Source organism: Amblyomma maculatum, chromosome 1 (genome assembly GCF_055883805.1).
Source record: "Amblyomma maculatum isolate TAMU_Amacu chromosome 1, ASM5588380v1, whole genome shotgun sequence".
NCBI classification, from domain to species: Eukaryota; Metazoa; Arthropoda; class Arachnida; order Ixodida; family Ixodidae; genus Amblyomma; species Amblyomma maculatum.
The window spans coordinates 361,285,754-361,298,742 of record NC_139344.1 but is presented as its reverse complement, the minus strand read 5'-3'; the positions used below and the strand labels follow the sequence as shown (position 1 = coordinate 361,298,742).

At 45.8% G+C, this 12,989-nt stretch overlaps 1 protein-coding gene across 1 annotated transcript in view; it reads right to left on the bottom strand.

Annotated features, from left to right (window-relative positions):
• The window catches only part of LOC146207933 (queuine/queuosine transporter SLC35F2-like), a 268,664-nt gene that overhangs the window by 4,224 nt on the left and 251,451 nt on the right, over positions 1–12,989 (bottom strand). Inside the window, exons 6-7 of the mRNA XM_084591653.1 lie at positions 3,945–4,000; positions 2,472–2,626 (exon numbers count right to left, since the gene is read on the bottom strand). Of these exons, the coding sequence (XP_084447779.1) occupies positions 2,472–2,626; positions 3,945–4,000 (211 nt within the window). The remainder of the gene's footprint in view (positions 1–2,471; positions 2,627–3,944; positions 4,001–12,989) is intronic.

The window sequence follows — 12,989 nt, the reverse complement described above, 5'->3', positions numbered from 1 at the left end:
AGAATATAACATGCACAGCCAGCCATACGTGTAACGTTCGCCACAAAGTCAATTCCCGGCTGCATGTACTCAAGAAAAAGTTGCGCCAAACTCGATTTTTTTATCATTACGCTCTCCTTTTTACGTGCTAATGATACAGCCATAAGCTAATGGCCAGAAAAGCGGACCATGAAAGCCAGCCAGGAGCCGTATCAATGTGGTGGTGAAGTGTGGCATAATTTGGTATTGTGTACCAAGCGAATACCCAATGCGAAAATTGAAATCTTCTTTTTATTTCTGACGTTTCAAAGCATTTATCTGCGCTAAATACAACTACAAACTTCCAGAGAAACCATTTGTGAAACGAGTCCTAAAAGCAGGAACGCGAACTCAAGAAGATCTCGCGCATGCTACAGTAAAACGCGACATTCGTCAGCACAAGCCAGCTTTGCGGTGAAATCTAATAAAAAAAACAGGCGCAGGAATTTGATTGATTGATAAACGCTATTGGGAAAAAACTGGGGATTAGGGGTAGTGGGTTGGGAAAGACCAATGGTCGGCAGTTCTTTGTTCAGGAGTCCATTGGCCTCAGCAGCGGCTCTGGCGCGCTGCACTAGCACGAGCTGATATTGCACGTCCGAGTTGGCTAGAAGGCCCTCCCACTGCACAGGACTAGGGCTATCTATATTAGGCATTATGGCGCTAGCCCTGCAACCCTATGTTGTGTGGTGTAGTGTAGCAGTGTATCTACACCAGACACATTCTCTTTTGTATCGTGATGGTCATATCTTGAGGTGCAGGGCTGTCTGGATATGTGTTTCTGTAGCCGCCAAGCGCAGCGACTTGCTCTCGGCTTAGTGTGTCATGTGGAAGTATGCACTTTCTACGTATCTCCCTACATGGTCGCATTGTTTATCCATATGTTTATAGTGTTGTGAAAGGCTCCGTAGATGGCTCCGCCGCCCGGCCAGTGAAACCTCGGACGACGGCACCTAATATAATGTTATCTTCCACCCCAGCGACGAGGACCCAAACAATTGTGTGTTGCCAAACTGGGTCTGTTCTTCTGGCCGGCCGGCTACGAACTGTTTGCTATGCGACTAATCCTGTTGTTTTGGAAGGCTCGACAGACGGCTTATCAGTCGAAGACTATCCAGTAACTGCGTTGTCTTCGGTTTATTTCTGAGATCGCTAGGGCTATTGCCACCTCTTCCGCCGTCTGGATACATTTGGTTCGTAGAGTTGTTCATGAGCTTGCCTCGTGGGTCAGTGGCCGCTGCTGTGGTCGTTTCTCTGCCTTTTTACCTCGCTGCCTCGCAAAATGTTTTACGTTAAGGTGTTTGTCAAGGATTTTGGCTCTAACATTCTTTCTGCCGTCTTGATTGGCTGGGTTCATATTCCTGGGCAGCAGTGTGATCATGAAAGTGTCCCTGATTTCTGGTGCGATGTTTGTGATTTGTACTCTAATGTCGTCTGTAAGGGGATATTCGACTTTTTCAAGGAAAGCACGACCCGTCTTGGTATGTTTACGTCTTCTGATTTGGGAATTGAGCATAGCTTCGCTATGTTCTTCGATGGTGTAGTGCATTCCCAGACCGTCAAACTTGCTGTGTGAGGAATTTGCCCAATTTCAGTCTTCTTTGTAGGCCCTAAATTTCGAAGCCTGTCCATTGCACATCTTCCCGCCAAACCGTCGAATAGGCGGCATAGTTTCTTGTGAACTAAACTAGAGGTCGCCACGCTCTCAATGTGTGTCTTTCAATTATTTTGTTGCTCGATGCCTTCAGCAAATAAACAAACAATTGGTTCACAGGAAGAGAAAACCGCAGTATCTGTCACATTTGTTTCTGTGGACACCTGAACCGTGCCACAAAGAAAGGGAGCAAGGTGGCAGTCAAAGCGGAAAGAAAGAAAGAGGAGGCGGTAGTGAAGACTTCGGGGTAATTTCGGTCACCTGGGGAGGGGGAGGTGGTGAAGGGTAGCTGTTCCTGGCCTTGCGGGGCTGGGACGGTAGGCAACGCCGCTTGCGGCGGGGCTAGCTAACCACCGATTTTTATCTGTTGTAGGCCGTCATTGCACTCGCCACTGCTTCGGTGGTGGACGACGGCTGTTGTTGCGGCGCGCGTCTTTCTCTCCTCCTTTTTCTTTCTTCCCTATTTTCCCTTCTGTCCGCACGAGGCAGCGGAGGTAGCTCAGCTACAAAGCCAGTAGCAGGCCCATGCATTTTTTTTTCCTTTTTCCTACAGCCGCAACAACAACAACAACCTGAGGATATTTAACGTGCGCTGACATTGCGCAGCACACGGACGCCTCCGCTTTTCGCCTCCATTGAAGCGCAGCCGCCGGCAGGCGGGATCGCTGCAAAGCTTCAATTTGTGTCAAATTTTTTATCCGCTGTGTCCCACGTGAATTGACCGGTACACCGAGTGCGCAAAATAAACATGCTATATTGGAGCGGCATTAAAGATTGTCGACACCAGGTAATGAGTTACCTTGTAGTGGAAGACAAAGACGCCAATGGCGAGGGCGTAAAAATCTGCGGACAGGATGGAAAGGTTGGCGGCCGTGGCGCTGGACAGCCGGATGACAACCGGCATCAGCAGGTACAGCAGGAACAGGCTACCGGAGAAGCCCAGAAGCATGGACACTGCGTCAAAGGGTGGGTGGGTGGGGAGTAAAACACTTAGCTACCGGAAGTCTGACGTCAAAGTTGTCACGTCCAGCATGAAGTAAGCAGACTCATCGATGATTTAGAAATAAAGCCATGCTGAAATAGACAACACCGTGCGCATCCTGCTAGCAGATCATCGTAAAGCGTAAAAACGCAGTGGACGGTGGAAGGAGACGGGGGTGAAATTAAGGAAGTAAAATTGCCGCGAACGTCAATTCACGCCATACGTGGCTGTAAAGCGATATACCTAAAGTGGAGCAAGCAAACAGGTATGACTATAGGAATGAACACCATGCCAACAGAACGTGGGCTAGTCACGCTTGAAGCACTGGACCCTTCAATACACTGACTGGCTCCGAAGTGAACGTGAACGTGAACAACACACTTCTCGATGCCATAGAAATAGTCGATAATAAGTTGCAATTGAAGATAAAACGACAATGAGTTGTAATTGAAGATCCAACTAAGCAGAGAATGCGTTCAGTAATCCTAACCTCAACTGTATTTTTCAGTCATTTTTTTTTCCGCCTACTCACTCGTACTTGACAATCCCATTTATTTCAAAGAACGAAGCATGACAATGTCAGTTTGTGGGCTTTAGGAAATTCTGCGCCGTGTCCAATAAAACGCGCTTCGCCAGACGCTAAAAATCATTCCAATGCCAAAATAATTGTCTAGAGTTTGATTTTCAAACTGCCTTTCATTCACTTAGGGCGTAGTTTGGAACCCCATTTGAATCATATAGGCGGTCTCGGTACTTCAGTTTAGAGGTATAATTATTGCAGACGTATCTCCCTTTCAAACAGCTTTCATAACACTTCTGTCGGCATCAGACGAACCATTTCTGGTAAAGACTGGTATAACATTTGTACAGAGAATGCAGGAACACAGAACGATGCTCGTCTGCCTCGAAGCAAGACGGATGCGTGTGGCCAAATCTAGAAAATATTTGAACTGATTAACAACTACAAAATGTATTAAAGGCGCAAAATTATAACCACTTCCTAGCATTTAATGGCGAAATTCATCGTTCGTCACCAAATTAGAATTAGGAAATTTCTTCTTAAAGCACTTAGACCTCTTCTTCCCACTCGCATATGGTTTGCAATAACGCCAGTGAAATATGTAGGCATCACAAGTTGATCTCCTAATGACACACAATTAGGTGCCGTGTTGAGCTACATACCTTCAACCTGGCTACAGTGTAGATATAGTGTAGATATTGTGGATAGTCGACAAGAATTTCTTATCTACGATATACCTAGGTAGTGCGCCAAAACTGCTGATAACTTACCTTCATGCCAGTCATCCCAGTGTATCTCACCAACTTTCTCCTTTTCAAGTAGTGCTCTGGAGAAAAGAGAAAAAGGAAACGGAAATAAACAACATGAATCTAGAGTAATCAAAAAACAAAGTAAGGGAGAAAGAGGAGTTCGTTATGATATGCACACGTAGGCAGCCAACAGCCACTTACACAGAGAAAAGCACAGGAAACATTTTCATTCAATCGATACAAAATAACAACATTGTAGTCATGAGGATAAATAATTAGAAGGTACAAGAAAAAACAACCATACGCCATCGATTAGCAAATCCTCTGAAACCAGTGGACATTTTTGTTTATCGAAAACACAGTTTTCTGTCTCCTCTGCCAATTGCTGAGTGACGTAGCAACGGTGTAGATGTGCCATGTGTTACCAAACGCATCAAGCAATGCGTTTTCTTTTTTCTTACGCTTCAGTGGCATTTCGGCGACGAGGTTTAAGGAGCGCTCAACGTGCAAGCCGTGTTATCTGTCTCTGCAAGCATCTTCATCTCCTGCCATCTTTTTCGGAGGCCAGAGTGCAACATTTCGCAATGCACTCTCTATCGGCGTTACGATTGGCTTCAGTCAGATCATCAAAAAGAATAAAACGTTACAGCGTGAAAAAACAAAAATGCACATTGAGTCACCAACGAGCGAATAGAAAAAAAAAAAAAAAAACAGTTGGCGGTAAAGAACCACGACGGCAGCCTCCTGCGTTCGAAGCGCATAAAACCGTTACGAAAAAACAGCGCAGCAGGAAATGAGAACAAGCACGCAGAGCGCGTATGTCGTACTGATTTGTAACACGTGTTTATTCGAACTACATAAATGTATGAACGGACCTTTTTTGCATTAGTCGGGCGGCAGCAATCCGAGTCAAAAGTCTGGAATGCCCACCCGCATATTGGCAAGCGAGCGGTTGCAAATTGTGCATCATTTGAGCTTTCTTTAGCAATCTTGTTTCTCTCCCAGCATGCATATTTATCATTTTTTGTTTCGTCGCACGAGGCAGGCTCGTGGCGCAGCGCGGTGGGTTATTTTTCGCCGAGCTATTGTTAGCGAGGTCAAGGGCAAACGCAGGTTATTTGGACGAAGGTCAAACGAAAACGCTTAGAATCAAAACAGCGACCTCGCTTAGCGAGTGTGACGTCACAATTGCGCAATGGGCTTCCGCCTCTGCGCACTTTAGATCGTCAAAGTTCCCCCTGCGACATCAAAAAGGTTAATACCTGTAACAGTAAAAAATTAGGAGAACGTTTAGTCTTCTCCTTACTAGTAGGCCCGATAGCGTGCGTTCGTTTGCTTCATCTGTCTTAACGCCAAAGCCTTTAATCGCTCATGCTGTCGCGGACAAAATGTGTCCCGCTTTTGCGGTGGCCCTGATTGGCCGAGGCGGGATGACTTCATAGAAGTCTCGAGCATAGAGCACCACCACAGTATGCGCGAATGCGCGCCTTATATGGCCATATGCCAATCAATAATCAATTACTAATTAATGACTAAATAATTAATTGCTAATTTTTGGTTAGTAATCTATTAGACATTAATCAATTACCTACTTATTACCTAATTAATCAACTAATCACTCATTATCTGGTTAATCAATTATTTACTAATTAGTGCTGGTAGCATAGCAAAATGCGGCACTTAGGCTTTCGCCGTTCACTACTTTTAGTCGCTGAAGACCCTCGTATTTGTTTTTAGATACGACGGACTACGACGCAGACTTGGCATTTTGAAATTCCATTCTTATTTTTCATTTTTATTTTTATATTTTTTAGTTTGATTTGTAATTACTTATTTTAAAATCATTCTTATTTATTGATAACTCCTGCTCGGACCATGTTTGGTCCGCAGTATGTGATAAATAAATAAAAATAACTAATCAATCGATTATGGCCTCTGTATTAACCACCAAACAACCATCACACTTCCCATCCTATACCTAGCACTTATCGGCCCACTACAGGCTTGCGCTTTCACTGCCAACATTTTGCTACCAAATCCCTATCAAATCCGAACCGAAACATGGGCACGGCGAGGGCGTTTCGACCGAACCAGTTGTGCACGCTTCGCGTAAAACGATCACCAGTGTTATATACGCCGAGTCTGCTTCAGCGATTTCAGAGATCGCCCTTCTGGCACTGAAGGTGACGTTGCTGCACTCGAAATGTGTGTCAGGTTGTCGTCGTCTCTTTAACATTCGCTGGCTCCGGTGGAGGAGACGTCACTGTTATTCCACGGGTTTTTAATAGACGAGGAGAACGCCAAATACATGCATCAGCGGTGGGATATCAAGATGCTTTCAGTCGCGTCAAGAACACTATACAGTTTAGCCGCCCCTCATTGAGTGCGGTGACTTCACTCATTGACGCTGAACGCTGCGTGACCTGGAGCTTTACCTTTGGGTCTCCTTAACCTCATCACCTGGTGGGTTGAGTCTTTGGACAACCGACGCCCCGTGCATTACAAAATATATCGCACTACTGCTAATGCAGTAACAGAGAAAGTAATTCACTGGGTTCCAACCTGTATCAGTGACTCCAGTTACAGCTATCATAGGCCAGCTGATTTGGTTCAAAACATAAGACAACAGTTATTAACTATACTACGAGACTAAGTAACGTTAAAAGTGCACTGAACATAGGGTGTCACATAACGCCAACTGCTGTGTAAAGTTTTCTTTTGCGCAGACTTGCTTTTTAGAGCGCGGGGGAAACATGTAAACAATACTTTGTGCAAAGGTGCAGCACCTCCGTGTTCACGCCTTCTCAGGTACCTAAGCATTCCTGATCTTAGTCCATGATACGAAAAAAAAGAAAGATTTGGAATACCAAGTAGCAATAAGCCCTGTCTGGTGTAACTGAGCAGAGGGGAATTGACTATAGTGCAAACAAGGCACGGCCACTCATCACAGCAGTCTGACTTTCCATGTGTTTCTTGATATTCACAGAACTCAGCTTGCAAAAAAAACCTTACAAGATGAAAGAAGCGCCGTTCGCGGCAAAAAGAAATAAAAGAGAAACGCAGCTGCGGCAAATGTGAACTTTTTCCCTGTTAACGACTCGAAATAGCAGCGAAATTCGACTGCTCGGTCATTTATTCAACGGGGTACAACCAGTTGCAGATAAACAGAAACCATAGACGTTAACGAACGAAAGGGGGATTAAAAAGGGGACTAGACATAACTTAAACCGACAGACGGTAAACCGAGAGCAAGCATTATGATGGATAGTCATCAGAATAATCTGTTCATTGGCGAGGCTATAAACGTCCGCGCACAATACCACGCGTGAAAAACGAAGCTCTCGCTAGAGTCAAGGCCGCGTAAAAAGCGTGCAAGGATCCCGGGATGATGCAGTGACCGCGCGCGAACTCCGCGGGCGGGCGGACACTCGCGGGAACATGAGCACTAAGCCAGAAGTTGACTGCGCAAATCAAATTACACACCCGTGCCACGCGCAACACAGTAGCCGACGCACGCAGAACCGGCGGTTAGGCTGGCCAGCCGTCGTCTAATCATTAGCCGCAGCTCCGGCTAACCCTTCTTTCTTTTAGCTTCATCTCGTCACTTTCACCCGTACCGCGGGCTCGCGCTGCAGCCCAACGGGAGGCGCTCCCACAGCGCGGACCATAATTTGCATCTGTTTATCATTAGCAGCTCCACCACTGCGCAAGCCGATGAGAGAAGAAAAGCCAAGCGACGTGGAAGCAATTATAACTGTAGACGCAGCAACCGCTACTCTCTCATCGTCGCGCGAGGGGGCCCTTTCTCTGCCTCCGCACTCATCGCTATTCAGGGCCCCTCATTGCTAGTGAAACAATGGAACTTCGTGAGAACCGCAGTAGCAGCTACCGCGCTGTTGAGCTGGTTGGGTTTTGCTCTCGGGGAGTCATTTCCGCCGACTGGAAGGAGAAAGAACAGTTCTCGGACGGAGCACGCGACTATACGCGACCCCACACGAGCGACACCTACCGAAGTGGCGATTAGAGCAGACGCGTCGAGCATGCCACCTAAAAGTCAGCGGCAGTCGATTCGGGCGCTAAAAGGCAGCGAAAAAAAAAAAAAAAAAGAAAACGAACGTGACAGTGGCGACAGACAGCCCCACTGCGCAGGCCTTCAATCACAGTCGCTACTCGACTCGACGGCGGCGCTGTTATGCTGGGACGGCGCGGCTGTCGCCACGCCACGGCGTCGCTAATGGCCAGCGAAGGGAGGAAGCGACTCCGAGAGGCGGCAGGCAGCTCACGTTCGGCAAAGCAAGCAACCCGGCAGCGAGCGCAAACGAGGAGCCACCCCAGCATGGCGACGAGCGACGTAGCAGCGTCGGCGGTCCGCCGTAATGACCACAACGCGGCCCTAATTAGTCTCTAATGGTCCCACGCGGGCTCCGAAGAGGCAGCAGGCAGTGCGGCCAAGTCCCGCTGTTCGCCATGCGACGCACGTCATTGGACTCCCGCCCACAGCGACTTGCTATCCACCTCTCCCTCGAGCACACGGGGACGTACCTGCCAGGAACCTGTCCCGTTCCCACATTTATCTGCAGCAGCTACCGGGTGATGGGCGCAGGTCGTCACTAAACGCGAGAACGGAACCTGAAGCTTTTGTGACAGGTCGATGGCGGTAAACCTGCGGGTTTCTTAGGAGCCCAGTGGTTTTCAAATGTCGCAGGTTCCACTGGTGTATGGCGGCTTACACGGCGACTGTGGAAACTTGATGCACTCTGCCATAAACTTGCACGCGCACTAAGCATTGAACGCGTGCATGGCTATTGCAAGTAATCAAATTTCCAAGAAAGTTGGGCGTTCAGAGAGAGTGAGCCAGCCTGGAACAGGACGCTTAAAAATCTGGAAGCGTTAATGTCGGAGGAAGCAGGCTACATACCTCATACCAATTATGGGCCAATTAAAGAGAATGAAAGCATTACAGTATTATTCCAGACCAACATAACAGCCCACTGCCTGGTCATACGAGTATATTGATACAGTAACGAAAAAGAGGTGTCATCGAGAGACTATTGTATACATTTTTCTCCTGTTATTTTGCTTTCTTCTTAGCCAGCAGAAAACATTACAGCAGTGCGAAGCACATTTGTAAAAAAAAAGGGCGTTTTTTCCTGTCTACAGCTAAGTGGTCTCTATGTACTGAAATAGCGCGGAAAGAGACGCATTAGTCAGGTTTCTGTGAGTGCGAGTGATTGGTTGATTGATTGGCGCAGGTGCCCGGAAAGTATGCCCTCGGGCTATCCTGTCGGCAACCTCGTTGCCGTCAATTCCTTCGTGTGCCGGTATCCAGAGGATTGTGTGGTTCATGTTGCCCGTCTTTTTTTTTTTCCCCGCAGGCCAACACCATCATCTTAGACCCGCTGCTAACCAGTTGCAATGTGAAACCCACACAATAGACACGCATGGATAGAGTTGTAATGTATTTATATTTTACTACGGCTCTTCTTTCTCTCTATCCACTTTTACTCCCACTTTCCTCCGTTCCCATACAGCGCGGTTCAGGTGTCCACAGAAACAAGTGTGACAGATACGGCGCCTTTCCCTTCTTGTGAACCAATTATTATTATTATTTATTTATTTATTATTTTTGCACTGCGGATGACCATGTGCCCTGGTTTATGGAGTCTGGTGTAGAGTAAGTTTTTTTTCATCATTATATTCTAAAAAAAGGTTAGTAGGAAACGAGATTTATGACAATAAAGAAAAAAGCCGGGATTTACGAATAAGATGACGGTGATATAAATCTAATCATTGCACGCTCAATTAAAACAGGTATCCCTCCTGCTTGTACACAGCTACGGACACACTCACGAAAAAGCAGTGCCTTTGCTATCAATGAATCAGTTGCATATTTCAAATTAGCATTTCACATTCACTTTATCCTGCATTCCTCCCGGTAGAGAAAAAATGAGAGGACAAGGAATAAAAGCGGCTATCTAAGCAGCTTGGTGAAGGTCCTTGGCCCATTTGGTGGTAGCATACAGCGGCAACAGAAGTTAAACGTTATGACGCAACATAGCTGAAATATAGAGAAAAGTAAAATGTAATCAATGTTCTTATAATAATATGACAAATTAAACAAGCTCTATTTACACATCATAAAATGTACATTTTATGCATAAGCAGCGCCGACCCTCTAATCTTGCACGTCTTCTGTGTTTTCTTCCGTACTGCGTCATGCATTTGACCGATAATTGCTGCCTAAGAAGTATTTACCCCGCATCGCGATAGGCGTGATAAGTAGGTACACCTTGATTTAAACTAAAACAGATATACAAAAAGCACTGTTGCAAAAACTTAGCTTTCTGCTCTCATTTCTGGTCTTTCGCTCTCCATTTCGTGCGGCTGATGGCTTGCTTTTAGCACTGAAAAGGGAGAGCTTTACAGCCACATTTTCCATTCTCTGCTCGCAAAATGCAGATTGTAAGGCACCTGAGAGATTCTGCATAGGCTGACGTGACTCTAAAGTGAGGAGCAAAACAGCGATGTGTTTGTCATGACTGCCTCTCAGACGGCGCACTCTACCACAAATGCGCGCCTGCGCGAACACAGCCCATGTTAATTCGAATTCCCGGGCGGCTTTGACGCCACTAGCTACGTTTTTTTTTTTTTTTTGCAACAAGTTGGTTTATTCTGGTTGAAACTGGCAGTCATCGCGCAGTAGGTCGACTGCGCAGGAAGCGACACAGTTTTGCACTCACTCTTTTCGGCCGGAGTCGCTTTACCGCTAATACAAAATGAAGGAACTTAAAAAAAAAAAAAAAGGGAACATCTTAACACCGTAAAAGCGGAATCCCTAAGATTGATACACACGCATAAAAATTAACAGAGAAAAACAAATGATAACGCTGAAACTGAACGCTCGACGGGCTGGAGAGCTTTAAAGCTTCGCTTCCTTTTGTTTTTGTTTTTTTTTTTGATCAGAATTACTTTCCCGCCCTTCGTTGCTAACACGTTTGCTAGTTTCGTTTCGCTTTGCTTCACTAACGACCTGCTACCAGCACGGCTCTGCTTTTGGACGGCAACACTATTTCACACTGTTGCTTCTGCCAGCGCGCATGTCTTGCGGTCTCAGCGTTAGTGTGGTAGTTAGCACGGCCGCCAGAGCAACCCCTAAGCCGTGTCGGTCATTGTTGCTTCTGTGCGTTTACAAGGGTGCACGGCGCCAGCAGTGCCAGAATTGTGACAAATCGCGGTGGCGCGTTGGTGCTCTACCTACGTCCCGCCCACATTAATCTCGCCCACTTTGCCGTGTACGCTGCGCCAACCTACCTTTCGCCGCCAGCCGAGGTGTATTTTCTCTAACTTTTGCTTCTGTTTGCAATGCAGCAGCTCGTCAGCTAACTCCTCTATTTTGGATCCGAAAAACAAGTTTGTAACACGTGACGTCTAGTATACGTTTTAGTTAGAAGGAGACAGAAACAGAACAACGCTCGCCGAGATTGCAAAACAGAAGAAAAGAATGCGAAAGAATGTCTTTGTAGCCCGACTACTCGCCTCCTATTGAAGGATACGACCTAACAAAAATGCATTTGGTAACTGTAGGACACGGTGCACTCAGTCATGAATAACTCTGCTGTACAAACAGGATAGAACGAAAACAGAATTTCTCTTTTACATTTTAGTATATCAAAGAATAGAGGCATATAGAAATTCTTGAGCTTATAACTTTGCCTGGGGGTTAGCATTTTACTAAGGTAATAAGATATGTTTTAACAGCGAACTACTTTTAAATGCGCGGGAATTCTTTGCGGCAGTTACTTCAAGGTTAACTTGCATCCGACTGTATGAGCGCAGCGCTTTCTCCGAGCAGATATTAGCAGCCCCTGTCCTGCTATGAATTGAAAATTTAACCTCGAACTGAATTTTATTCTTGCTAACTTAGTCGCTTGTATCTCTTTTCGCTCCTCTGAGACCATGATTAGAAGGGAAATGTTTTTTGGCTAAAAGGAATGCGAAATAATCTAATGCATCGCCCATAGGTTTTTGCATATCAAGTACAGGGCATGGCTTTCAGCGCCTTTACTTCTACCAAATCACAGTGTTTTTTATAAAGAACGCGCCTTCAATAAACATTGCTTGTATTGCCCATACTTTAAACGTGACCGATTCCGCATCTAATGGCGTAATGGTAGAACACGCTTTGGGTTAAACGCATTTTCAGTTTTTTTTTTCTTTTTTTTTTCATGAAAACTCTTCATCGTCACGCGAGTTGTGGGCTTAAAATGTCACACTGGTTGAATTGACAACGGTAACCCTTAATAAAGCCGTGACTGGCAATTCATGATTGCGAAAAAGTATACGCGTGTCTATTGCAACGTGACGTGACCGGTAAAAAAAAAAAAAGAAAAAAAAATCAGCTTCAAGTGAGTCTCATTTCGTGTTTCATAGACAAAATGAGAGCTCTAATATACTGTTTAATGACCTGATATAGGTTTAGTTTGTTTATACGGTTTAACATCACACAAACGACTCTGGCTATGAGAGGCGTCGTTATGGAGGGCTCCGGCAGTTTCAATCACCTGAGGATATTTAACTTGCACTGACATCGGAGAGCACACGAGCACCTTGCTTTTCGCCTCCATCGAAAAGCGGCTGCAGCGGTGGGGATTTGATCACGTGTATTTGAATACAGCGGTCGACCACCCTAACCACTGCGACACCGCGGCGGGACTCCTGCTTCCATGGAGATTAATTGTCAACATACCAAGAACAAGGCGTTTCAGAAATAATTGAAAACTTTACTTCATTTACTGCCTCACTAAAGCAGCTAATAGCCAAGAGTGTGTTTCAAGGCTACCGCGACATCTGATTTGTGATCAGGAAAACGGGTCCAATCGTCACCGGATAAATGTAACGACGTGTCAATCTAGGTTACCGTAGGCTAGCTTTCTAATGAACTATCGAAAGCCCAGAGTGACAAGTTTGAAATATGCACAGAGAATGCGAGTGCTCTTCCACGCTTTTTGGAGTAGTTAAGCTAAGGGTCTGCATTCATCTTTTTTCTTTCTTTCTTTTTTACATAAG